We start from the raw sequence: 23,795 nt of genomic DNA, 5'->3' as shown, positions 1-23,795 counted from the left end.
GAAATGAAAAATAGTTGGGGGAAGCTAAGGATACATGGAAGAGATAATAATAATTACCTAAGATTTCTTTTTAATGAAAATAATTTCATCCTATTTTAAAAGTTATGTTTAGAGTGGATGGATTGAACTTATTATTCATTATAAAAACTTATATTCGTGGTTTCATTAGTCAATTTTATGCTCGTAGATATGAATCGATTTTAACCATATAACATATACGTATGGATAGAAAATCCTATCAATTATTGATTATGTCGTGGACTCAGCTATCCACATCTTGTTTGAGGAGAGAAAAAGGCTGTTCATTTTATGCACAAATTTTAAAATATTTTACAGATAGGCCTTTTTCTCTTTTCATATTAAAAACGTGGGGATAGAGGAATGTGGCCACAATTGGATTTTAATATAAGAAAACAAATACCATCCATCAAGAGAGTTGGTAACATTTACCTTGGCTAGGTTATTTTACATACTTTCATGCTTGTCTCAGTATCAACCTCTTATTCTTGATTCATGAATAGTATGTATATATATATATACATGAGACGGTAACAATATCCATATTTTCAATAATACATTTTTGGCATAAAAGTAATATTTTTTCATTTGTGGCCCAAATAGAAAATTTGTCTCATGAAATTGACTCGTGAGACAATCTCACAAAAATTTTTATGTGTGTGTATATATATATATATATATATATATATGTGTGTGTGTATATATATATATATATGTGTGTGTGTGTGTGTCTGTTAAGATGTCAATAACATATGCATGTAACATGATTAGAGAATCGTTGTGTAAATTAATGAGTTGCAAATGAATTTTTGTTTTCATACTATCGGTTATTGGATCTCATTGTCCAATTTCCATTGAAAACTTGGGCTATTTTAATGTACACATTAGCTGTTTTGATCAACTTGGCCCAAACGCAATCTTAAAACCAAAAACAAAAATAAAAAAAGAATATCATATTTGTCACTCCACTACATTATAGTGGCATTAAGAGAGGGAGTAGGTCTCTTGTGAGACAGTCTCACGAATATTTATCTTTGAAACGGATCAACACTATCGATATTCACAATAAAAAAGTAATACTCTTAGCATAAAAAGTAATTCTTTTTCATGGACGACTCAAATAAGATATCTGTCTCACAAAATACGCCGTGAGACCGTCTCACAAAAGTTTTTGCTTGAGAAACTTGGATTCAAGCTAATAACGAAAAAAATCGATCTCATACAACAACAACAACAACAACAACAACAACAATAATATCTATGAATGTATTAGCGAAAGAAAAACTATTTATAAAAAAAGTTTTTAAGAATTGGAAGTTTCGACAAGGGGAAGAATTGAAAAGTTGTGGCAAGGCAAGCTCTATAATGGTATGAATCATGAAAAGTCAAAGTCAATTCGATAGAAGTCAGATTTGAGGATCCCAACATAGTCAAAATCGAAAATTACTGCATTATTACACCGAAATGACGAGTGAAGGAGATCAACTTTTGAAATTTCTAAGTTTAGGTGCTCTTAATTTGTTCTATATATATTAGCATATTCTTCGTTCTAAAAAATAGTGTCCGATACTACGTCGGTACTCTACGAATTATATCCAAGAGAAATCAAGTAAAATTTGATCACAATATCCTTCATTCAACGCGGCAGCCGCGTACAAGGTTTGACTTGGACTGAGTCGATAGTACTGCCGCCCCGACTACTCGTCACTTAGCCTATTTGCTCCCACGCAACTAACCCACTTGGCTTCCAGATTTTGTTATATTTATTCTTTAATTAAAAATATAAAACGTGTTGTCGAATCCATGGACTCTTCTTGTACTTTGGCTGCAAGTTTGAGTAGAACTCTTCTTTTCCTCACACTTGTCACGCAGCTTCCTATCCCCTTTTCCCACCGTGGCTATTCTTCTTCTTCTTCTTCTTTATATAAAACCCAATAGCATTTCACATATGTATATCGAATTCATACAGTATCTTTCTGGTCTTCTCTCTTCGTTTTCTTGATCACTTAAACATGGCGCTTGAAGCTTTGAACTCGCCGACTGCTTCTGCGCCTCCCTCGTTTCTATACGAGAATGATCATGCCAGTCTGATGTATCAACTTGATTCATGGACCAAAGGCAAGAGATCAAAGCGTCCAAGAAGCGTTGAAACGCAGGAACCCACTGAGGAAGAGTACTTGGCTCTTTGTCTTATCATGCTCGCTCGCGGTGTCACTTCTACATCTGTCCCAGTGATGATGGATAAGAATTCACAAACTCGGACCAGAACTCCACCGCCTCCAGTTGCGGTGGACTCGGCTAAGTTAATTTACAAGTGTTCTGTTTGTAACAAGGCGTTTGGATCCTACCAAGCTTTGGGTGGACACAAAGCCAGCCACCGCAAGCTTAACGGCGGGGATGAGAACTCTACTACCTCCACCTCGGCCGCCACGACCTCCACTAGTTCTGTTACAGCACTGAGCGGGAAGACCCACGAGTGTTCCATCTGTCACAAGCGCTTCCCCACAGGGCAGGCCTTGGGAGGCCACAAGCGCCGCCACTACGAAGGCAACGTCGGTGCAGGGAACGGTACGGTGACGTCTTCGGAGGGTGCGGGATCCACCGTTACACACAGAGACTTCGACTTGAATCTGCCAGCTTTGCCGAATTTCTGGCCGGGATTTGGCTCCGGCGTTGAAGATGAAGTTGAAAGCCCACACCCTGCCAAGAAATCGCGTCTCTCGCTGGCAACAAAATCGGAAATATTCTGAACAAAATCAGCACAGCTGCAGAATTAGGAAATTAATTAATATTGGGAAATTCATTGTTTTTATTTGTTTGTTTTAAAAACATTTTGGTTGGTGGAAATTCATTCTTGTACATAAGACTTATAATCGATTTTATTTGATATTCATTATTTAATGGTTTTGCTCCATTAATATATCATACTCATGTTGATCTTTACAATAATTCATTATTTACTACATACATTTCATGATCCGATGAAAAATATTTATTGTAATTTAGTCATTACTGTAAGAAATAAATATTAATTAGAATAGGTTATGTAAATATAGAATATGTTTCTTGTGAGACGGTCTCATGAATCTTTATCTGTGAGATGTGTTAACCATACTGATATTCACAATAAAAAAAATAATACTCTTAGCATAAAAAGTAATACTTTTTCATGGATGACCCAAATAAGATATCTGTATCACAAAATACGACCCGTGAGACCGTCTCACACAAATTTTTACCGTAAATAAATCATCAATTTATATAAAATTTGTATACAATTGTTCAGAACTAGTAATGCTGCTTTAGACGGATAGAATGGAAAGGCAAATAGCAATTATGATAGAATTTAGAATGAATTACTTGGAGATCCAACGTATGAGCTCAGTAGACTAATTCATTCAATATTTCAATAACTTGCTCTATTCACTACCAGGCATGGATAACCAACCCATTATCGTATTCCCATTAACATGGTAGATGAATGAATCATTCTCCAATATAAAATTAATAATTACAAATCCATGTTGCCACCAAATTACATAAACCTCTTGTGTCATAGGAAGACACGTCTTTGTTGCCTTATTTTATTCTATGTTAGAATTTATCAAAGCTAATATAATCCAACTTGGAGCATCTTGTAACGACATATATATAAAATCTTGAAGTGGGTAGATAAGAGGATAGATACCAAAATATGTTACTGTCCTGGCGTAGGACAAATGGTTACCTCTCTCTTCTTCATAATTTATAAATAATATTTGCGGCAGCAATATCCCAACTTCTGTTTAAATGCATGCATGTGTCACACACTTGCATCGTTCGACCATTGTGTAGGGTCTTTTTTATGATGATTGTTTAACCATGAAGACATGTTTATCAAAAACAAATGGCGGATAACATGGTTTTATATTATATCAGATGAAACACAACCCACGTATGATTCAAATTTATTGGATTGCTTCATCTATCAGAATCTCGAGATATGGCATTCGAGAAAGTGGCTACTGTATGATAGAAATTTAAACCAGAAACATTTACATGTATATACTGTGGTGGTGTTTTTTTTGGGTTAAAGATTGCTCTAGATTGTATACCATACTTGTTGGCCACCATTTCTGAGTTAGCGCTTCGTGTGAACGATTAAAAAGAGGTCAATCTTCTCATACTTGTCAAGTTTGTCGACGTTGAAATTGTAATGCATGGGTATTCAGGTGACAATGCATCACCTGGGAAGATAACTCATGTTAAAATGCAATAATACATTTCTTTCATTGATTGTTGAAGTGAAAAGGGAAATTTGTTCACCTGCAAGGGTATGAAGGTCGTTGTTAAAAATTCTTTGCACTCCTGTAGCAACTTGCGTTCCCTTGCGCTTAGATTAGAAAGTTCCGACACCAGTAAGTTCATCTGCTCCACCTGTGGATGCCAGAGGTTATTTCCGATCAAAAGGCGTTTCCAGAGAATACAGTTCACAAAAATTTAAAAGCAAAACACATACAACTGTGGTTTATATAGGTGTGCCATCACAAATTACCACATTAATCAAATTGATACGTATAAATTTCGAAAACTACAAACTACGAAAATAATTTGAAGACCCGTTAATAACTTTCAAAAGAAGCCTAAGCTAAGTATATGACTGCAAAATTACTCTAACTGTATGGTTTCAAAATAAATAAATTACTTTTGGTGGTGAAGGCTGAATTGAAGATGCCATTGCTTGCATTAGGTCAACAGCTGAAGCGATAGCTTCTCGCACCTTGTGAACATCTGCCTGAACATGTTAAAAACAACAAAGGAGTGATTAGGTCCGCAAAGTTCTATAATGATTAATTTTCCGAAGGCACAAAATTTATTGTCAAGTCATTGGGTAAAGAGAACACCACACCCTCGCTCCAACAACAGGGAGACGAATAATGGTCGCTTCCAAGGCAACGATAGCACCAGACAATGAATCCAGGATCTCTCTATCGAACAAACACCAGTTCTCCAAATGTGGCTCCTGCCATCAACAAATTCATGAATACAAAAACATGGTCCTGGGAAGTCAACTAATCTCGTATCTAATTCATGTGCATGTGTATAAGGTACTGGAAAACCACAACTACTCTTGAATACTCATCACAACATAAAAAGAATACACGCACATTCGTTTCAAACAACGAAAGGACTGAAAGATGATGTCTTCAACACGATCAAAATATAAATTTGACTCCAAAAATCATCTCATGGAAACTGATTTGCAAATGGGATTAACATTTTAGCTTAGTCAAAATTCATAGAAAGGGAAAGATAATCCGCCAAAAAGAATCTGAATAGCAAATACACATTCTAAAATCAACCTCTGAAATAGTACTGGAACAGAGCAACTAAAGAAAAGAAAAAAGTCTCACCTGTTCCTTTAAGATCGAATAAATCTTTAGATTATGCCTCAATAGTAGTAGCTCAATTCTCTTGGACTTAACAGAGTGCCGCAATTTTGAGGTACTCACCCAAGCATTGTAAATGTTTCTCTAGGGAAGTAAAAAAAGGATACAAGTGAAAACAATTTTTTTCATAATCTAATAAAAGAAAGCAATATGTGACAAACAAAAAACGTACAAGATCTTGTGTTAGGTAAATGGGATCATGCTTGTAAAGTTAAGCATCAGTTAACTGGGTGGGACAATTAATCATTCAAATAAAAGGGCACATGTTGGCAGACAGAGCAATTTATAAACTTGTGCGCCTATCATTAATCATCAAGAATAAAGTTAAATGTCAACTAAATGTCATTCATAGCAAAATTTCACTTAAGAGGCACTTCAAATCAACTTGAATCCACAGCTCACAGACCAGCATGTCAGATAACCGTAACTATTTAAGACACCTAACGTGTTACACATCATTTTTTTAAATTCAAATTGACATCAAGCAGGTCTAGTAAGTAAAAAAATTAGTCATTTTCCAAGTTGGCATTTCACAAAATATTCCTGTGATTCCCTTCAACAAATTACCATCTTTCATTTAATACATCAGTCAAATATAGAGGTCATATTTGAATTTAATACTAGACATATGTCTACATTCGAAGGAAAATGGTAAAATATTTTCTAGTAAGCGCTTCTTAAACTGGAAATTGAAGTTCGAAGATGATTGATTGCTCATCACAGAGGCTTTAAAATAATATTTTTCCATTTCAACGATGAACTTCAAATGATATGGTGAGATGAACATATACTTTACCCAAATAAGGAATACTAGCTGACGGAGCATACTTTACCCAAATAAGGAGTACTAGCTGACGCTTCAGTTTCTTTTCAATCAATAGATGTAACATAAGTTTCAAAATGTTTATTTATTTATGATCACAGCCACAAAATCTAGCAGAGACATTGTAATGTATATATTTAAGTATTGTTATGTTTAATCTCTGATTCTCATTACAAGAAACATTGTGGTAACCAAGCAAGAAGAATTATGCGACAAAGGAGCTCTGAGCTCCAATGACAGGTTAATGCATGTTCTGACCTAAGACAGCAAACCTATTTCCGTTTCTATCACTAATAAGCGGCAAGGTAAAATAAGCTAACCTCTGAGCAGGTGTAGTCTCATATGGTTATTCTTGAAATCTGAAGATTAGATAATGATATTATATGAATTGTTATTTAGTAAGATAAATCTTTATCTGTTGCAATTTTAAATAGGTTAGATTAGATAGCATTTTATTATAATAGGATATGTATAAATGAATGGTGCATTCTTCGGTCAATGAATAGGATTTCAGAATTTTCTCTTCTTCATTCTCTTAACCAACCGCCCCAGTCTCCACGGCCAATGGCCTGGGCGACGCGTGTCTTTTACCCATCAAGTGCCATAAATTAAATGACAGAAATTTCCTTGGTCCTAATCTGCAATGATGTACATCTGCCGGCGAGGAAAGGATGACCTCCTTACGGGCACAGTGACCCGTCCTCCTTCCGACAATCCAAAATTCAGGAAAGGATGACCTCCTTATGGTCATCTCGTGGTTGATCAATTCCATGACTCCGGACATTGGCGAGAATTTTCTACTCTACTCCACAGCCAAAGGTATCTGGGACACAGCACGTGACACGTATTCAATGCACACCAGCTGACAGCCCACTAGCTGATAAAGGAAGATATCAAAGATTGGTGGGCAAACTGATATATCTTTCTCACACGTGGCCGGACATTTGATTTATTGTAAGTGTCATCGGTCAGTTCATTCATTAATAATCCCACAAAAGAACACATAGAGGCAGTGTATCGGGTGTTGAGATACCTAAAAGGGTTCCCCGGAAAAGAACTACTTTTTGCAAGAACTCCACTATGAATATCAAAGACTACAGTGATGCTGACTAGAAGGTTCTGTTAGGTTACCACACGTTTGTACAGGGAAACCTAGTAACTTGGTGAAGCAAGAAGCAATCTCTAGTAGAAAGAAGCGGTGCAGAAGCTGAATTTCAAGCTCTGGCCCATGGGATTTGCGAAGGGATATGGCTCTAAAGATTACTGAAGGAATTGCATCGGGAAGGTCATCAGTCAATGGAACTAGTGTGTGATAATGAAGATGCAATAAGCATTGCCAAGAACCCAGTTCACCATGATTGAACAAGCATGTTGAAATTGATCGTCACTTTATAAGTGAGAAGATTGAAAAGATAATTGTGAACCTCAATTACCTTCCTACTGGGTTACAAGTTGCAGACATCCTAACCAAGTCCCTTTATAGACCCAACTTTGAAGACTTGATTTCCAAGTTGAGTATGATCAACATATTTCGCCCAACTTGAGGAGTGTTGAAATATGAAGATTAGATAATGATATTATTCGAACTATTTGTTAGTTCGATAAGAGTCTATCTATTGCAATTTTAAACTTTAAATTGTTTATATTAGATAGCGATTTGTTTTAATAGGAAATGTATAAATGAATGGTTCAATCTTCGGTCATTGAATAAGATTTCGGAATTTTCTCTCCTTTATTCTCTTAACCAAAATCTATGGCTATGTATGATTCAATCACTATAACATAAATAATGTGTTTGGAAACAACAATCATATGTGCTAGAGCTCTATACCATTTTTTATTCAGCTCATTTATGCAAATCGTACGATATATATTTTCAAACGTCTCCATGATATCTATGATTGTTTGATAATTGTGGTTGTAGAGTTGGTGACAACCATTTGCCATGAAACATATGTTTAGTATTTCAGGTGACCCGTCGAGAAGGCAAATTTAGTTAAGTATCCTGGGAAGAGATAAATAAGTGTTAGGAATCTAAAGACTAGAGCTCGAGACTTCAGCTAGAACTTGAAATTTGTATGATTACCACAATTTAACAGTTTTCAAAGGAATAATTCAGATTTTTCCTTGGTGCTATAATTTCATTTATGTTCATACACTATGTCTCAGTGCACCTCTCGGTGTGTGAGCAATCAGCTATTTTACAATCATTTATGCAATTGTTCTATTTATTTAACACTTGCCCATTGCATGTTTAAGTTTCGTGTAACTTATTGGTAGGTCTCAGCAATTAAAGGCAAGGAGACCTAGTTCACAAAATTCAAAGTGTTTAGCAGTGGTGTCATGGTGAGATGAATTTGAAATATGAATTTTTTATTCCATAAAATAACTTTGTATTTAAAAAACGGAAAATTAAAAAAATATAATCACACATAATTAAATTTTCAAATATAATTAAAAAAACAAAAATACACATAATTAAAAATTAAACATGATTAAAAGATGAATGAATAATTTTTTATATATGATTAAAAATATACATGATTAAAAAAATACACATATTTAAAAAGTACACACAATAAATTTTCTATATTTTTTCTGATTTATTAATTTTTTAATATTTTTTAAAATTTAAAATCATTTTTTAATTATTAAAAATTAGTAATGGCCAAATTTTATAAATAAAATAAAAAGTGAGCTCTTCACCGCACGGAGGGTCTCTGCTAGGGGTGTAAATGAACCGAAAAATACTTGATTTGTTTGATAGTTCGCGAGCCGCCTGCGATCTAGTATTTTATTAATATAATATAATATATATTAAATAAATAAATTTCGAGCCTTTCAAGTACTTGTTTTCGAACAATAATTCAAATAGTTGGCAAATATGTTCGAATATTTCGAGCCGAACTCGAACTTTAATTCGAACCAAATTAGAGCCAAAATTTTTACATTTTTCGAACTTCGAATCGATCTCGAACTCGAATGGAATTAACTTGAGCCGAATTCGAACATTCAAATTTTCGTCATATTCAGCTCGATTCGGTTTGATTACACGCCTAGCCTCCACGTGGGGCCCATCCGTATCCTCACACTCAGAAACATCCGTGTGAGAGGTCTTGGTCCTTTGGAGGCCGAGGATTTGCAGTGTTCATCGCGGCTTCATCGGCCATTGCGCAGGCTCTTACAGATTGGTAACGGTGTTCAGGATTTCAGTAGGGTGAGGCATCATGATGCTAATAGAAAAAACACAAATAAAAATCGCATCTTCTTACCTAATATGTGTCTTGTGTGTCGTACACTAGAAAGCAAATTAATCTTTCTTATAGCGTGTTGCACTAGATACCTCACTCCATATCATAATCAAAAGCAAATTAGAGTGTGCAATTAGTCTTATGTACAAAAGTAAATTATTAAAGTAAAAGGTGAAAAAGAACTTTCACAAACTTTAGGCATCATGAACTTGAGTTCGGCTGCTCATTAATAATAAGGATGAATGTAAAAGCAATTTACACGATGATAAATATATTTTTCATAAAACAAGCTCTTTTTATTAAAATCGATATACCTAAACTTCGACGTTAAGACAAAAACTGTCTAATATCCACTTCCCAACATCTTTTAATCCTTTCATCATTTCTTTCACCCGTACAGATTCCAGTTTTGGAACAACAAACTACACTTTTTTTTTGGAACTCGTATCACTAAAAACAATATGAGTTAACTTTTGTATGATTTCTTCAGAGAATCATAATATGAATGTTCACTCAAAGGTAATCAAAGATGAATTTGCTGTTAGCAACATGATAAACTTCTGTTTGAGTTACCAAGTAATACGCGAGTGGTTATATTTATTTCTTAAGCACGATATGATCGCACATCTATAAATCGACTTTGGCTTGCTTTCATCAGACTAGTTGATCACTGATTTGTTACACTAGCTAGTAACTCAATCAAAAGTCAAAAAATTGGGGACAAATTGGTACCTCCGCATTATGTTTTTGCACCAACAGGGTGTTCTCTACCCTTGCATTTGCTAATCGCCACTGTAATTGACGGTTGTACAGTAATCTCAGCTCGTGTGCATCAGCAATTCGATTCTCCCCAGACTTCCCTCTCCCGAGATCAGCAGCAGAGCTCAACATCCATGTGCACGGTTTGCAATCATTCACTGAATTATCCATTCCGCTTCTACTTCTTGTAGGACTAGCCATACCCCTCAGTAGAACACCAGTGGATGAACCCAAACCCTTGCTTGGTGATGCCGCCCTTGCGCCCCCTCGAAGAGGTGATATTCCCTTACCCGCAAAAACGCCCCGAGGGGATGACACAGGACTATCATTTAGAAGTTTCTTTGCGACGCTTAGTTTTGAGGAACCAGCTGTTCTATTCAAAGCATTAATTGATACAGGTGATGCAGATTCTAGTACTCTATGGCACAACATATTTCCCTCTTGCCAAGAATTTGCTGGGACAACAATCCCACGCCGCTCTCCTCTCAAACGAATCGTACTCTCACTAGCAGTACTCTCCGATGAGACACTCTCACAATCTGAATTCAATGGATCAGCCACAGATGGTCTCAATTCCTTGAACCTAGCACCCGATTCACTAACCTTCGCCCTATCAGAACCGTAGTCTAAACTCCGACTTAAAAAACTCGAATTCTCCCCACGTAATCTCCCCGGCCACAGCTGCTTCGGCTTTTCACTTGGCCTCGAATTCTCGACGTCTCTCTCTCGTCTATCTCTAACTGGTGTGACTCCCGCTTTCCTCCGCTCCGGAGTACCTTTCTTCAAACTGCCGGTGGTTCCCACCGAGGTTGGAGGAGGCTTCACCTTACTCACAGGCAATGAATACGACTCACCCTGGAATGACACCGATAAGCTACGCCTAGACGTCGTTAACATCCTCTCCGCATTAGATGGTGTTGCCGCTGCCGCAACCACCGGTCGCCGCCTCTCCGCAGACACCGCCCTGTCCTTAACGAAGCTCTTCGGAGTTGTGACCGCAACTCTGCTGATGACCATGGGAGACTGCGACCTCCTCGAGGAGATGGAAGAAGACCATGACCCCGACGTGTTAGATGAAGAAGTCGTGTTCGAGGAGTTGGACGAGTTAGAAGACGAAATCGAGAGAGACAGGTAGCGGGAGCTAACTTCGCGTCCTTTGGGACGACGCTGCGGCTCGTTGTCGGAATCCGACGGAAGCAACGGCGGCCGCTTCTCGTTCTGCGATGAACGCAGCTTAGGATTCAATGCAACGGCAGTAACCATAACACGTCGTCCAGAGAATCTCACACTCCCCTTAACCCTAGTTTCAACCCAAATCCAGCTGATTCTGGTGCAGGAAGCGTGTGTGAGAGGAGGAATTGAGTAGAGAGAGAAAGTAGAGTAGGATTAATGAGTGGTTTTGGGGAGAGAGATCGGGAATATGACCGTTACGAAACTGGCCACAATATTTATACGCTGGAGTGTGTTGGTTTTTTTTTTTGGGGCGGGTGGGTGGGGGTGTTGGATCGGAGCATAACTGTCGTGTACTGTGGGAGCTTGAAAATTTGTTATATATATCCAAAATTATTTATTTGGAGACATTAATTGTTTAGAAGATTTAAATCTTGAATTGAAGATATAAATGTATTTTTCAAAACAACGATTTAGATTTTAAACATAAAATGATTTGCATCATCAGTTCGTGCTTATGTTTCATGATATGCAATTCATTTTTTTTTTGGGAAAATAAGTATCATTCATTCCTGTATTAATTGAAATCTAGAAGGACTTGAAAAATTCCCCGAAATCCCGACCCTTCCCGCTTCCCATCCTGAACCCATTCCAAAAATATTCCGACCCGACATTTTCCCGACCTGATCAATATCGGGAGAGGAAACGATTAACTAATTTCCACGCGACGGAACCTGACCCGACCCGATTATATTAATAATATTATATTTATCAGTCAATTTATTGACTTATAGTTCCATGTTTAGCTTCAACTTTCAATTTTCATGGTTTCACTTCCGCCGCCCTTTAGTTGCTATAGAGTACAGGGGAAAAAATTTTGCAGTCTCATGATTTAAAAATAATTGAATCACTATATTTAAGATTAAGAAAATTCATTGTGTGTTCCAGGTAATCTATCGATGTGAAGTTTCTATTTCCTGTTTAATTTTGGAATCGAAAATTGAAATTATATATCCTTGTATTTTTTATGTTTTTGATTCATTAAAGAGTAATAATAATAATCGGCCCCTCTAATCTTCAATTTGGTGCTAAGTGCTAAGTATCGTTCTTCTGTGTTTTTATTGTGTCATTTCGAGTCACATTCATTCATGTTTAGTGATATTTCATTTATATTTCGTTGTTTTTCTTATTTGTTATGGCTAATAAGTATTTTGTATGTGTGTGGGTTAATTTGTAGGGCATGTGAGGAAAAAATGAGAGATAGAAGACAAAAGTCAAGACATGCGCGCTAGGGCGGGTGAAAACGTCCGCCCCATCACGTACATGAAGAAAAATGCACCAGAGCCGATGCAGGCATGCTGGTTCCGCCCCCAAGCAAATATTTAAATATGTGATCTATCCCCTATCTAAACTAGTTTTGCCACTCATTATTATGTTTTAAATTGATGTGCTGATTCAAAATCATTTATTTGGCATGTGACATATATATGGAAATACAAAAAATTTTAATTTCAATGAATAAAGAACTAATAGTATAAAAAATACAAAATCTATATGCAGAATTTGAGTTTCATAGATCACATATATTGTGACGACATAATTTGCTAGGCAGCTATATAGTCTCGATATACAAAAAAGTATTTAATGCATACATTTTTTTATATAGCTTAAAACAAGTGTGCAACAATGCTTTCATGATCGGACCCGTGATCGAACTGGTTTACTTAAAAAACGATCTAACCGGATGGTCGGACCGAAACACTTTTTTATTATATAAATATTAATATAATAAAATGAATAATATATTTTAAAATTTAAAATAAAATAAAATAAATAATTAATTTAAATACACAAAAATACATATATCTGACAAAATTTTTTAAAGTAAATAACTATATACATATATTCAAAATATCAATTATAGTTATATGTGTTTTTAAAACAAAAACATATGTTTAAATAAAGTCTAATATTAAAGCTCAAATTCCAAATAATAATAATTTATATATAACCAAATATTAAATTTAAGATTTTAAAAATAATTAAGTTAATTTTTCTTAAAAAAATCGAAACCGATTTTCAGGTTCAATACCAATCCGAATGGTTCTTGACCGTTTTTTTTACCGATTGTACAAATCAAACCGTTCTTACTTGATATCATAATCGAACCCGTGATTGATTCTCAATAAACAAAAAAAAAGATCGGTTCGATCCGATTTTGAAAAGATCAGTGTGAACCATCGTAAAAGCAAAAGAAACTACCTTGGAACACGTAGAATTTCAAAGGGCCATCGTTGAAATGACAGAATTGAGAGATGAATAGGCAAGTAAAGTGATTGGACCCGATGCACGTTATTTTAATAACTAATTATGCAAGAGGTAGCGTCACTCTTAACTAAAGGCAAACCATATTCTAAAGAGAAGTGAACTCGTCTCTACATTTTAAGGAAATAATAAAGTATATCCACTTTTTTTTTTTTAGTTTTTACTTTTTAAATTAAAAATACGTCTCTTGTGAGACGGTTTCACGAATCTTTATCGGTGAGACGGATCAACCCTACCGATATTCATAATAAAAAAAAATATTCTTAGTATAAAAAGTAATACTTTTTCATGGATGATCCAAATAAGAGATCCGTCTCACAAAATACGACCTGTAAGACCGTCTCACACAAGTTTTTGTCATAAACTAAAATTATGTCCAATTTTTCTTAACAAATAAATTTATAGCATTTAGCTAGTTAACTAGTTGAGGCTGAAGAGGACCACATTCCACTGCAATTAGGTCCATTGCAATGCGTAATAATTCCCATCCACTTCAGTTAATTCACCTCGTCTTTTTAATAATGCTATCATCGTTATCCATTTATACAAAAATTTATCTTAGACGATCTTAATAGTTAATTTTAATTTATTTAATTTGGGTCATTCATAAAAAATATTACATTTTATGTCAAAAACATTACTTTTTATTGCAAGTATGAGCAAGGTTCCGTGAGACCGTCTCACAAGAGACTTACTGATCAATTTATTATATATATACATAAAAGTCTAGAACAAAGGGTTAAAGTTGGTTATCAAAAGTCATTAAACATTTGAAAAGGCAACCAAGGGAAACGAAGTGTTATTATGATGAAACAACTTAAGTAATGTATGATGTTATGCAATGATTCTGTCTAAATGCAAAGCATATTACACTTCAAGTTATCAATTGTCTAATCTAACTACCTAAATTATATGTATATCAAGACTACAACAGCCAAAGGAAAGATAGGACGGGTATGACACACCTCTTTTAATATGTGAGTCTATGCAACACAGAGAGTTCTACTTTCAGTGTGTTTATATAAGATGATCGGTCGACTATCTCATTTTAAAATAAAAAAATATTAATGAACTCCGTATTTTTTGTTTTCAAGTCATGAGATGATCGACCCCAAAAAAACTAGTAAAAAAGGATTTTCCCCATATTATTCCATTGACAAAATGCAAGAAATAGAACCTCCACTTTCCAGCATAAAAGAGAAATAAATCACATGCCAACCCTTTAATTAATAGTGCTGCTCTATGCTCTACCATCACTATTGTTTTTATGCTTTTCTTTACTTCTCTTTTCCCCAAATTTAGTTTGGGCCCCGCCAGCTTCTTCCATTCGTAAGTTCAACTAACTAAGACAGTGTTAGTTTGCAAGTAATTTAAATTCCTAAACATCCTACTTTCTTTGAACTTCTAACCAAATTTCGCCCCTCAGATGTATTAAATGCTGAATCATTTTACATGGATCCTACATCTACGGTACATCCAATTAAGTCACACTCACTAATTTGTGGTTGATTTTTCAAAGTTGGATAAATTTTTCGGATAATAGTCAAAATAATCATCTAAGTTTGTCTATTTATAATATTTTAGCTCTCTAAGTTAGGTTATGTTTTGATTTTCGGTTTTTTTATGCCAAAGTGAATACATGGCTCCAAAAAATTCGAAGTCACATTGAAAAACACTGATGTGTTCGACGTCATTTCAGTACTTTATAAAAAAAAGACAAAATGTCAAAACAGAACATAACTTACATGACCAAAACCAAAATTTCACAACAAAAAGTCTCACAATTTAAGAAACTTACTTGCCATAAAATATGGCTAACGAACGATTCTTTTACCTAAAAAATATGGGGCATAAACGTATTAGTTATTACTCCATAATTTCTTATGGTTAGCAAAAGTTTATTGTCGAAGTGGAAGAGGCCCATTACTTCAAGTACAGAGAAAAAGGTAAAAAAGTAGATGCAAGTCACTAATAGCAATTGATAGCAAAGAGTCATTCAGTTTCGAGTAGAGTGCCCACTTTCCCACCATCAAAAGTAAAATAGAGGGTTATGGATATTTAAGTTGGAACATTGGTCCCCTTCTTTCTTAGATTTCTTCCCGATTATGGTTCTGTATATGTTCCAGCGGTCGACACACGCGTTGTGTATTTGCAAATGAGATGCAATTGCGCGCATTGAGATAAAATCATGGTCGGAAGTTGAAGGTAGAAAATTTCGGAGAAAACATAGGATTAAACGTAAGAAAGATAAGATTGATAGTTTTTTATCCAATGTGAAGGTGAATTTTTTTATTTTTACTTGAGTTTGATTATTGTTAAAGGGAAAAACGATTTAATTGTAAATTTGCTCAATGTTTCACCAAATTAATTAAAAAAAACGTTTATTATAAGCTCTTTAATAAAATAGTGTATATAATATTATTTGATATACAAAAATATATGTAGCTAATACGCATAATTTTTTTATAAGATTCAATATGAATGTTATGGTGGACTCGTAGGTCCACAACCAAGAAAAGATAGAGTAGAAGTAATACGCCCCAAAAAAAATTACCAATCCAAAACTTTTTCTATAGTTGCAGAAATGATCTTCATTATGTTTGTACAATATTTTGAGTTGCAGACGTGTCAGGTGCAAAGATGCACCAATTTATGTAAAAACTGATAAAAATATAATTTTTAGGAACACGATGATTGTAGATATTAAATTTGACTGTCTGTTATGATAACATAAACAAATATGATGCTGTAAACAAAGAAAACTAAAGAAAACCTATTGGAAATTGATAGATAAACTCCTATCATGATTTATATTTTCAATAGATTATATGAATTTACAAAATATTAACATATAACAAAAGAATGTTGCTGAAATATTAACGAAAATGACTCAAACTACTGGAATTTGGAATGAAGACTATAAAAACACTTGACTAATGCTATGAGAATTCTGCAGGGAGTTTGCTAGAATTGTGCGAGAGAATGTGTGCGCTCCCTGTTTTGACTGATGCACTCATTTTCTTGAATGTACTATCTGGTTTTTTCCACTCTCTCCATAACTCACGATCTACCAATATTTCTTTTCCACAATATGCTCTTATCTACGTCATTGAACTATTCAAACATATTTTGAATTAATTGACTTTCTTATCTGATCTGCTTCTTCTATTCCTCTTCCTGAGTTTGATTAAGTTTTGGATCTGTCCAACTTTGAGCCTAATTAAAATATAACCCAGCAATATATAATAATAAATTCTTCATTTATATATATAATTAGATTCGATGCTAAATAACTAAACCATAAAATCATTAAACGCATGTTGAAATATTTTGAATTTTTCAAGTGAGATTAGCCACATTAAACCTAACCCAAATGAAATGTATTGTGTTTGGACAAAGCCCAAACCCGATTTATAACGTCATAAACAATTAAACAAACTGATCGGGTCGACCCGCAACCAAAATACTGGACCCGGACTCCAACTGATCATTTTTTTCTAACATCATCATATATCAAAAGCATGAGCAAGTTCGATCCATGATAAATATTGTAAGCATTATAATAGTTACACATACAAAACGTATAATAACTAATTCATCATAATTTATCTTAACCAAGTTTCCAAGAAACCGTGATACGATATAATTTAATCTCGATCCGTCGGAGGAGGCGGAGTAGATCTCGGGATATATGGCATCAAAGGCGTGCCGTGCTGTATCGGTCCCGGCCTTATGGAGGCGATTGAACTCGGAACGGGATCGATAAGACCATAGTCATTCAAGTTAACTCTCCCAGTAGATGGAGCCATTTCTTCCTGTAATATAATATTTCATTTAATAGCTCATTTTAAATAAAATCCACAAGGAAGATAATTTAAAATCTTGAAGTAATGGTAGAAAATTATCTGTCCAACAATCAATCTTATATATTTGTCAGGCTCATGAATTAATATTCGAGTTGATGAAGTAAAAGAGAACGACAAATAACCACAAGTTCGCTTATTCTCTTATCAACACCTTTTCGATCGAGCCTTCTACACTTATATCAATATTTTTTCGATCGAGCCGATCACATAAGGATTGATTAGTGTTTTGCTATTTGTCGACTTATGATTTTTTGGAGGAATGTTTAAGGATATATGTCCCAAATAAAAATTTTCCTCCTCTCATTTTTTCCTTTTGAATATTAATTCCTCCTCTCTTAGTAATAATTAATACTAAATAAGTACGAGTAATTGTACCTTAAGTTTTCTGCTTTTTATAGGCGAGGCCATCGCATGCTTTACTACGAGCTTTTTGGTTATGGAGGTAGGACCTGCATTAATTAATCACAATTAATAAATAGGTAAAAGATTTTAATTGCAATAACATGTGCTCCAAATTGTAATTGTTTTTAGCTAAAAATATGGGTTTTGATAATAAATTTTAACTATATAATTTTATTTAAAAAAATATCGATTATATAAAAATCATTGAATTTTTAAAATTTTGTATGGGACAAATTAAACCCTCTTCTGAAGTTTTTTTTAGAGTAAAGTGGCTCCTTTTTCTCCTATACATAAAATTATTTTAAAATTAACGTAATAAAAATAAAATTATATTCTTAATATTCGTTTATATTAACCATAAATTTAAAATTTTTTTACAAAAGATCGCATGCAAAATGAAGAATAAAATAAAAACATTACTCTAATTAAAAAATAATTTCGACTCAACTATATATCAATGTAGAATCAAATGGGAGTTCGATCAAATATTTTGCCGTAAAATTGAATATTATTGATAATGAAGATTTACGTTTACCATGAGTACTAGTAGTTGAGGAGGTGCTTCCAAATCCGCCAAGATAAACGGAAGAAGCGGCTGCCACAATCACCATCAAGAACCAAAACAAGATTCCAAATCCCTTCATTGTTTTGACCCACAGATATTGTATATATTATATATGATCCAAGAAACTGCAGAAATTTCCAAGGAAAAACCGATGTATATATAGAGAGATCGAAGAACACCACAGACGAACTAAAGTCTTGTTCAAATAGAACAGCTAGCCTTTAATTCGTCATCTTGCTTAAGAGTCTCGACCCCATAAAATCCGCAGTGCATGGCAAGAAGGAAAAATGGCCGAATGCCCATTCCCAGTTATATATATATATTTTATTGATGAAGTATAATAGCAGGAAGTGAAAAGATAGAAAAGGGTTTTCATGACATTCAAGTCTTTGTTCAGTTGCTCAGAGGAATGAATGCTGCATGTGCTGCAGAAGCGGTGGAATTCGAGCCCCTTTGCAGGATTCAAATTTATGAGCCTGAAACACTTTCCACTTTGCTATTTGTATTTTTTCGTTTTATATCTGAAAATTTGTGTTTATCGCGTGTTTTTTTTTATCATCTTATATATTATAAGTAATTTTCACTCTAACATTGATCTCATCCAGTGATACACACATATACATATATATGTTAGGTAAAACATGAGTGATAGTAGTTCTGAAAGTTTTCACACGTCAATCTGTTGACGTTGGGTTGATCAAGTTGGTTAGGTGAGCCATAAACGAATGACATCAGATCTTAACGAATAATACTGTATCTTCGGGGATAGGATCGACGGTAGGAAAATGGTAAAACTGATCTATAAGAGATATAAGACAACACAAGCAGATAGACACGCATCTCTCTGGACTCATGGGCTAAACAGCCCGAACTATGCGCACCAAAATAAGTGCATTATGTACTGCCACGAGTATAAAGAAATAAAGTTACGTCTCGACTAACATCTATAACTTTTGATCTAGTGATACTTGATTTTAACAATATATATTATATAATATGTTATAATATTTTTTAATTAATTTGATTTATATTCAAATAAATATGATATCGTAATTCTAAAACTCAAGGAAGAGTTAAGATACCATTTGAAATTATTAGACAATAGTAAAAAAATATCGTACCAAGATACCAAATTTGTTTATATTATAAATACATATTCTTAATAATAAAATAGATTATATAGAGTGGAAAAATAAGGGTCGTGAGATTGAAGATTTGAAATATATACCATTTCCAAAATATTTATTCAAGAGGCATTAAATTTTAATACTTATTTTAAAGTTAGGCGGTGAATATAACAAATTTTGAAATGATGAGCCAGCACCAGTGCACCACGATATTATTATAAAATTACAGAGGGGAGGCCATGCATGCAATCAAATTCCAAAGACCAAAGTATTTATTTTATTATTATTAATTAAGTAAAAAACTGTTTTGGACATATATGCTGGAATTCAATGCGATGCACAATTTCGAAATCAGAGCTGCTACATTATTATATTAAATTATTGCAAAGTGATAACCGTATTGGGATTTTTTTTTTTTTTTTTAAAAAAAAGAATCTGTTATCTTAAGACCATATTTGTTTTAATCATAAAGTATTGAGTACTTTATTATAAAATTGCTTTAAAAGATGTAAAAATACGTAAAATTAGCTTATAAAAAATATAACTCTGTCTATTGACATCTAATATTAAACCTTAAATAAGTTTTAAAAAGTAAAATTTTATATTAAACCAGTATAGAAATATACATGTCAAATCAATATGGACTTCCGAAGCTTTTATAGAAAGGGAAACATACGACCTATGATGGCATATCCTTGTACATTTTTATATGTTTTTATCGGCAACTTGTCGAGTAATCAGGACGAGAATCCCGAAGATTCAGAAGAATACTACTATAACCTAAATTCAAAATTATCTACGTATATATAAAGATAAAAATTTGTTTGCGACGGTCTCACGGATCTTATTTTATGAGACAAATCTTTTATTTGGGTCATTCATGAAAAACTATTACTTTTTATGCTAAGAGTATTACTTTTTATTATGAATATCGGTAGGATTGACCCGTCTCACAGACAAAGATTCGTGAAATCGTCTCACAAGAGACCTACTCATATATAAAACTCAAGGATCCATGTATTCTTCGACTATCATAAAATACGGAACTTTTAGATTAACTGCTTTTGTTAACTTAGTATTATATTTTTCAAGCATCAAAGTATCTTTATCAGAATACAAAACATAAAAACTCTTATGAAATAGTCTTACGAGTCAATTTTATGATATAGACCTTAGACATAACCTAACTCATGAAAAAATATTATTTTTATATCAAAAGTATTATTTTCATTGCAAATATGTTTGGGTCGACCCATATTATAAATATAGATTTGTGAGACCATATCACGAGAGACATATTTATTACAAAAATACTCAATTTTTATTTAATAAAAGATACCATAAAACGTAATTTAGTGAAAGTATTTATTTGTCTTTACCTTGCATGTAAGAACTTATATGAATCTGACCGGACGTTACGAGATAACTATTGAAAAAAAGTACAAAGAATCTCCTCAAGGATTCATGATGGGCTATCAAAGCATTACAATCAAGTTTATGACCATTATAATGTCATTCAGGTGTTACAAGACCAGGGAAAGAGGCTCCAGGCCGAAGCGAACGCGGCCGATCGGACAGTAACTGCCGATCTGGGCGTGGCCCAACAGGGAAAAGGAGCTGGCCCTGCGCGTGATTTTTGGACAAACAACAACGATTTTTGAGAACGTTACAATATTTAGCGACGGATTTTATACAACCATCGCTAACTATTGCGACGGTGAATACACAACCGCCGCTAATTTTAAATTAGCGACGGGTTTGGCAAAACCGTCGCTAAATTTAGCGACAGTTAAGATCCAAACAGTCGCAAACTTAAAAACTGCGACGGTTTTTCAATTACCGTCGCTAATAGCGACAGTTTAAACAAAACCCTTCGCAAACTGTCTATAAATACCTCCATCCTCGGTCCATTTCCCTCCACAACACTTAAATTTTTCTCCCTACACAAATTTATCACTTCACATAACACTTAAAATTTTTCTCTTTGACACGATTTTAGTTTCGATTGTTAGTTTTTTTAGATTTATTAAATTATAAAAAGTTTTTTTTTATTTTTCGAAACAATTTAGCGACGGAAATCATGATTATAAACCGTCGCTCATTCAAAATTAGGGACGGTTTTGAATAAATCTGTCGCTAATATTATTTGCGACGGTTTCTTATTATTTGCGACGGTTTTAAGAAACCGTCGCAAATTCGACCTACCACAACGGATAAAAACCGTTGTCGTTGAAAGGACTTTCAACAACACCCTCAGTTACAACAGTTTTAGTATGACTACGACAACGGATAAAATCCGTTGTCGAATGCCGTTTTTGTAATAGTGCCTAGCAGGGATTCCTGCACACCCCAGCTCGTTCCCCTCTATAAGAACTTCAGAAACTCAAGATTTTGACGCAAATTAATTATAGAAACAATATTGTCCATGTATTTAATTAATATACATTGTAAATTGGATTATTGACCATTACTGAAAATATTTTTTTAATCAAACTTCGTGAGTTTTCTCTTTTATTTCAAAAGCTTTTGCTTGGTTCATCAAAATAAAACTTATCAAATATTCAATCTTTATGACGTTTGTCGGTTATTTTTCACGCGGATTGTCAAAGACGAGTTCTTTGAAGGTTCGTTTGAATTTTGATTGTTTGTATATCGCGATTATTTGTTACTAAATTTTCATAGTTTAGGGGTGAATATCACAACTATTTACTTGTTTCAAAAGATCGGGACACGTAACAGTTCTTTATTTAATTGAATTGAGAGCATGAGTTTCGTTTTAGATCACGTTTGCATTTCTTGTTTGAAGAATCACATCAAGAACACCATGGTGCCTATGAAACATGGCACGTATTCGACTTCTACCATGAAACAAAGACCCCAACCCAAGCCTATATATGAAATCATCTAGCTAGGTGGTGGTGGATGATAGTACATATTCATGTATCTCGTCTTTGAATAAGATACAACTTCAAAGGATCACATTCTGCCTTTAAGCACACAGTATGTATGTTGACAGCCAATTATACCATTAGATGATCATTCTTCTTACATCAAACACACCAGATGTATATTGGATTACTCCTTGAAGAATAGTAACAAAGGCCGGTGTATGATCCCCAGAGCGCATACATACATATGATGTCCAAAGACGACGAGCCGCGACACAATCAACAAATTTCCAACGACGACTGATCTTTTTGCTTCTGATCATGAGGTGCATCTCTTTGCTCTTCAGCATGTTCCACAAGATATGGACGTCCTCATACTCACAGCATCCATCTTAAGAAATGCGCGCGTTCACAGATTCGGAGTAAATTTTTTTTAGTGGTTTGCAAACATAGAGATTTGAGGGTCCATATTTTGAGTCATGTGGAATTATCCATTGTGTATTATCATTTAGGTAACTCAGGACTGATTATAGGAGGTAAAACCAAGTTTTTTTTCTAAAATCCCATGAAATTTAAAAGTAATGTCATCTTCATCCAAGACGTTGGTGTCAGGCATTTTTGAATGTACGCTAGTTTTTAACAATAAATTATTGTTGGGAGCAAAGATAATTAAAATCCAGAAATTAAAGTATATGTTGGAAAATTCAGAAAACAAGAGTGACTAAAAATATAATTAAGCTGCATAAATTATGATATATCCAACAACTCAACACACTAAATATTGATGAGAAAATATATAAATTTTTTTACTGACGTTGCTATACTTTTTGGTGTGTACCAGATAATCTCGTACTAAAGTAACAATCGGCTAACCATATTATTTAGATAAATCGCATCGAAAAACTTTGATCAAAATTACCAAGTAATTAATACGGAAATCAAATCACGGCATAATTAACAAAAAAAAAATTGCGAGAATTTTCACCTTACGACTTCGAGGCCTAGAAATTGTGGCAATTATTTATTTATTTTTTTTGGGGGTTGTCTTTCCTCCGAATGAGGGGATTTGCGTACGAGAATGGAACTCACAGCAACAAATTTCTGCCGACGCGTTCGTTGGATTCCAACATTGGTTTCACCGTGTCCGATTCGTTTGATTGTGCGAGGTAATG

The 23,795-nt window shown here is 34.2% G+C and overlaps 3 protein-coding genes across 3 annotated transcripts; 1 reads left to right on the top strand and 2 right to left on the bottom strand.

Annotated features, from left to right (window-relative positions):
* Window positions 1–1,822: 1,822 nt before the first annotated feature.
* LOC140965262 (zinc finger protein ZAT10-like) lies at window positions 1,823–2,932 on the top strand. Its single transcript, XM_073425412.1, has one exon. It carries the CDS (start codon window positions 2,031–2,033, stop codon window positions 2,766–2,768), a length of 738 nt encoding a protein of 245 aa, XP_073281513.1. The 5' UTR covers window positions 1,823–2,030; the 3' UTR covers window positions 2,769–2,932.
* Window positions 2,933–3,905: 973 nt separating this feature from the next.
* LOC140965252 (QWRF motif-containing protein 2-like) lies at window positions 3,906–11,714 on the bottom strand. The gene is made up of 6 exons (XM_073425402.1): window positions 10,254–11,714; window positions 5,412–5,531; window positions 4,907–5,020; window positions 4,703–4,792; window positions 4,324–4,434; window positions 3,906–4,244 (listed from the first exon to the last, which is right to left on the bottom strand). The coding sequence occupies exons 1-6, from the start codon at window positions 11,541–11,543 to the stop codon at window positions 4,188–4,190; spliced, it is 1,782 nt and encodes a 593-aa protein (XP_073281503.1). The 5' UTR covers window positions 11,544–11,714; the 3' UTR covers window positions 3,906–4,187.
* A 5,547-nt stretch (window positions 11,715–17,261) lies between these two features.
* LOC140959028 (uncharacterized) lies at window positions 17,262–19,118 on the bottom strand. The gene is made up of 3 exons (XM_073416731.1): window positions 18,579–19,118; window positions 18,017–18,090; window positions 17,262–17,590 (listed from the first exon to the last, which is right to left on the bottom strand). Exons 1-3 carry the CDS (start codon window positions 18,685–18,687, stop codon window positions 17,423–17,425), a joined length of 351 nt encoding a protein of 116 aa, XP_073272832.1. The 5' UTR covers window positions 18,688–19,118; the 3' UTR covers window positions 17,262–17,422.
* Between the last annotated feature and the right edge of the window lie 4,677 nt (window positions 19,119–23,795).

Source organism: Primulina huaijiensis, chromosome 2, assembly GCF_012295235.1.
Source record: "Primulina huaijiensis isolate GDHJ02 chromosome 2, ASM1229523v2, whole genome shotgun sequence".
Lineage (NCBI taxonomy): Eukaryota > Viridiplantae > Streptophyta > Magnoliopsida > Lamiales > Gesneriaceae > Primulina > Primulina huaijiensis.
This window is presented reverse-complemented; position numbering and strand designations above follow the sequence as displayed.

Excerpts from the sequence above, each read along its gene's own strand:
- LOC140965262 (XM_073425412.1), top strand. The coding sequence starts at position 2,031 with ATGGCGCTTGAAGCTTTGAACTCGCCGACTGCTTCTGCGCCTCCCTCG.
- LOC140965252 (XM_073425402.1), bottom strand. The coding sequence starts at position 11,543 with ATGGTTACTGCCGTTGCATTGAATCCTAAGCTGCGTTCATCGCAGAAC. Across the intron at positions 5,532-10,253 it reads TGCAAAAACATAATGCGGAG|AGAAACATTTACAATGCTTG; the intron begins GTACCAATTTGT and ends TTACTTCCCTAG. Across the intron at positions 4,793-4,906 it reads TCCCTGTTGTTGGAGCGAGG|GCAGATGTTCACAAGGTGCG; the intron begins GTGTGGTGTTCT and ends TAACATGTTCAG.
- LOC140959028 (XM_073416731.1), bottom strand. The coding sequence starts at position 18,687 with ATGAAGGGATTTGGAATCTTGTTTTGGTTCTTGATGGTGATTGTGGCA. Across the intron at positions 18,091-18,578 it reads CTCAACTACTAGTACTCATG|GTCCTACCTCCATAACCAAA; the intron begins GTAAACGTAAAT and ends TAATTAATGCAG. Across the intron at positions 17,591-18,016 it reads TAAAAAGCAGAAAACTTAAG|GAAGAAATGGCTCCATCTAC; the intron begins GTACAATTACTC and ends ATTATATTACAG.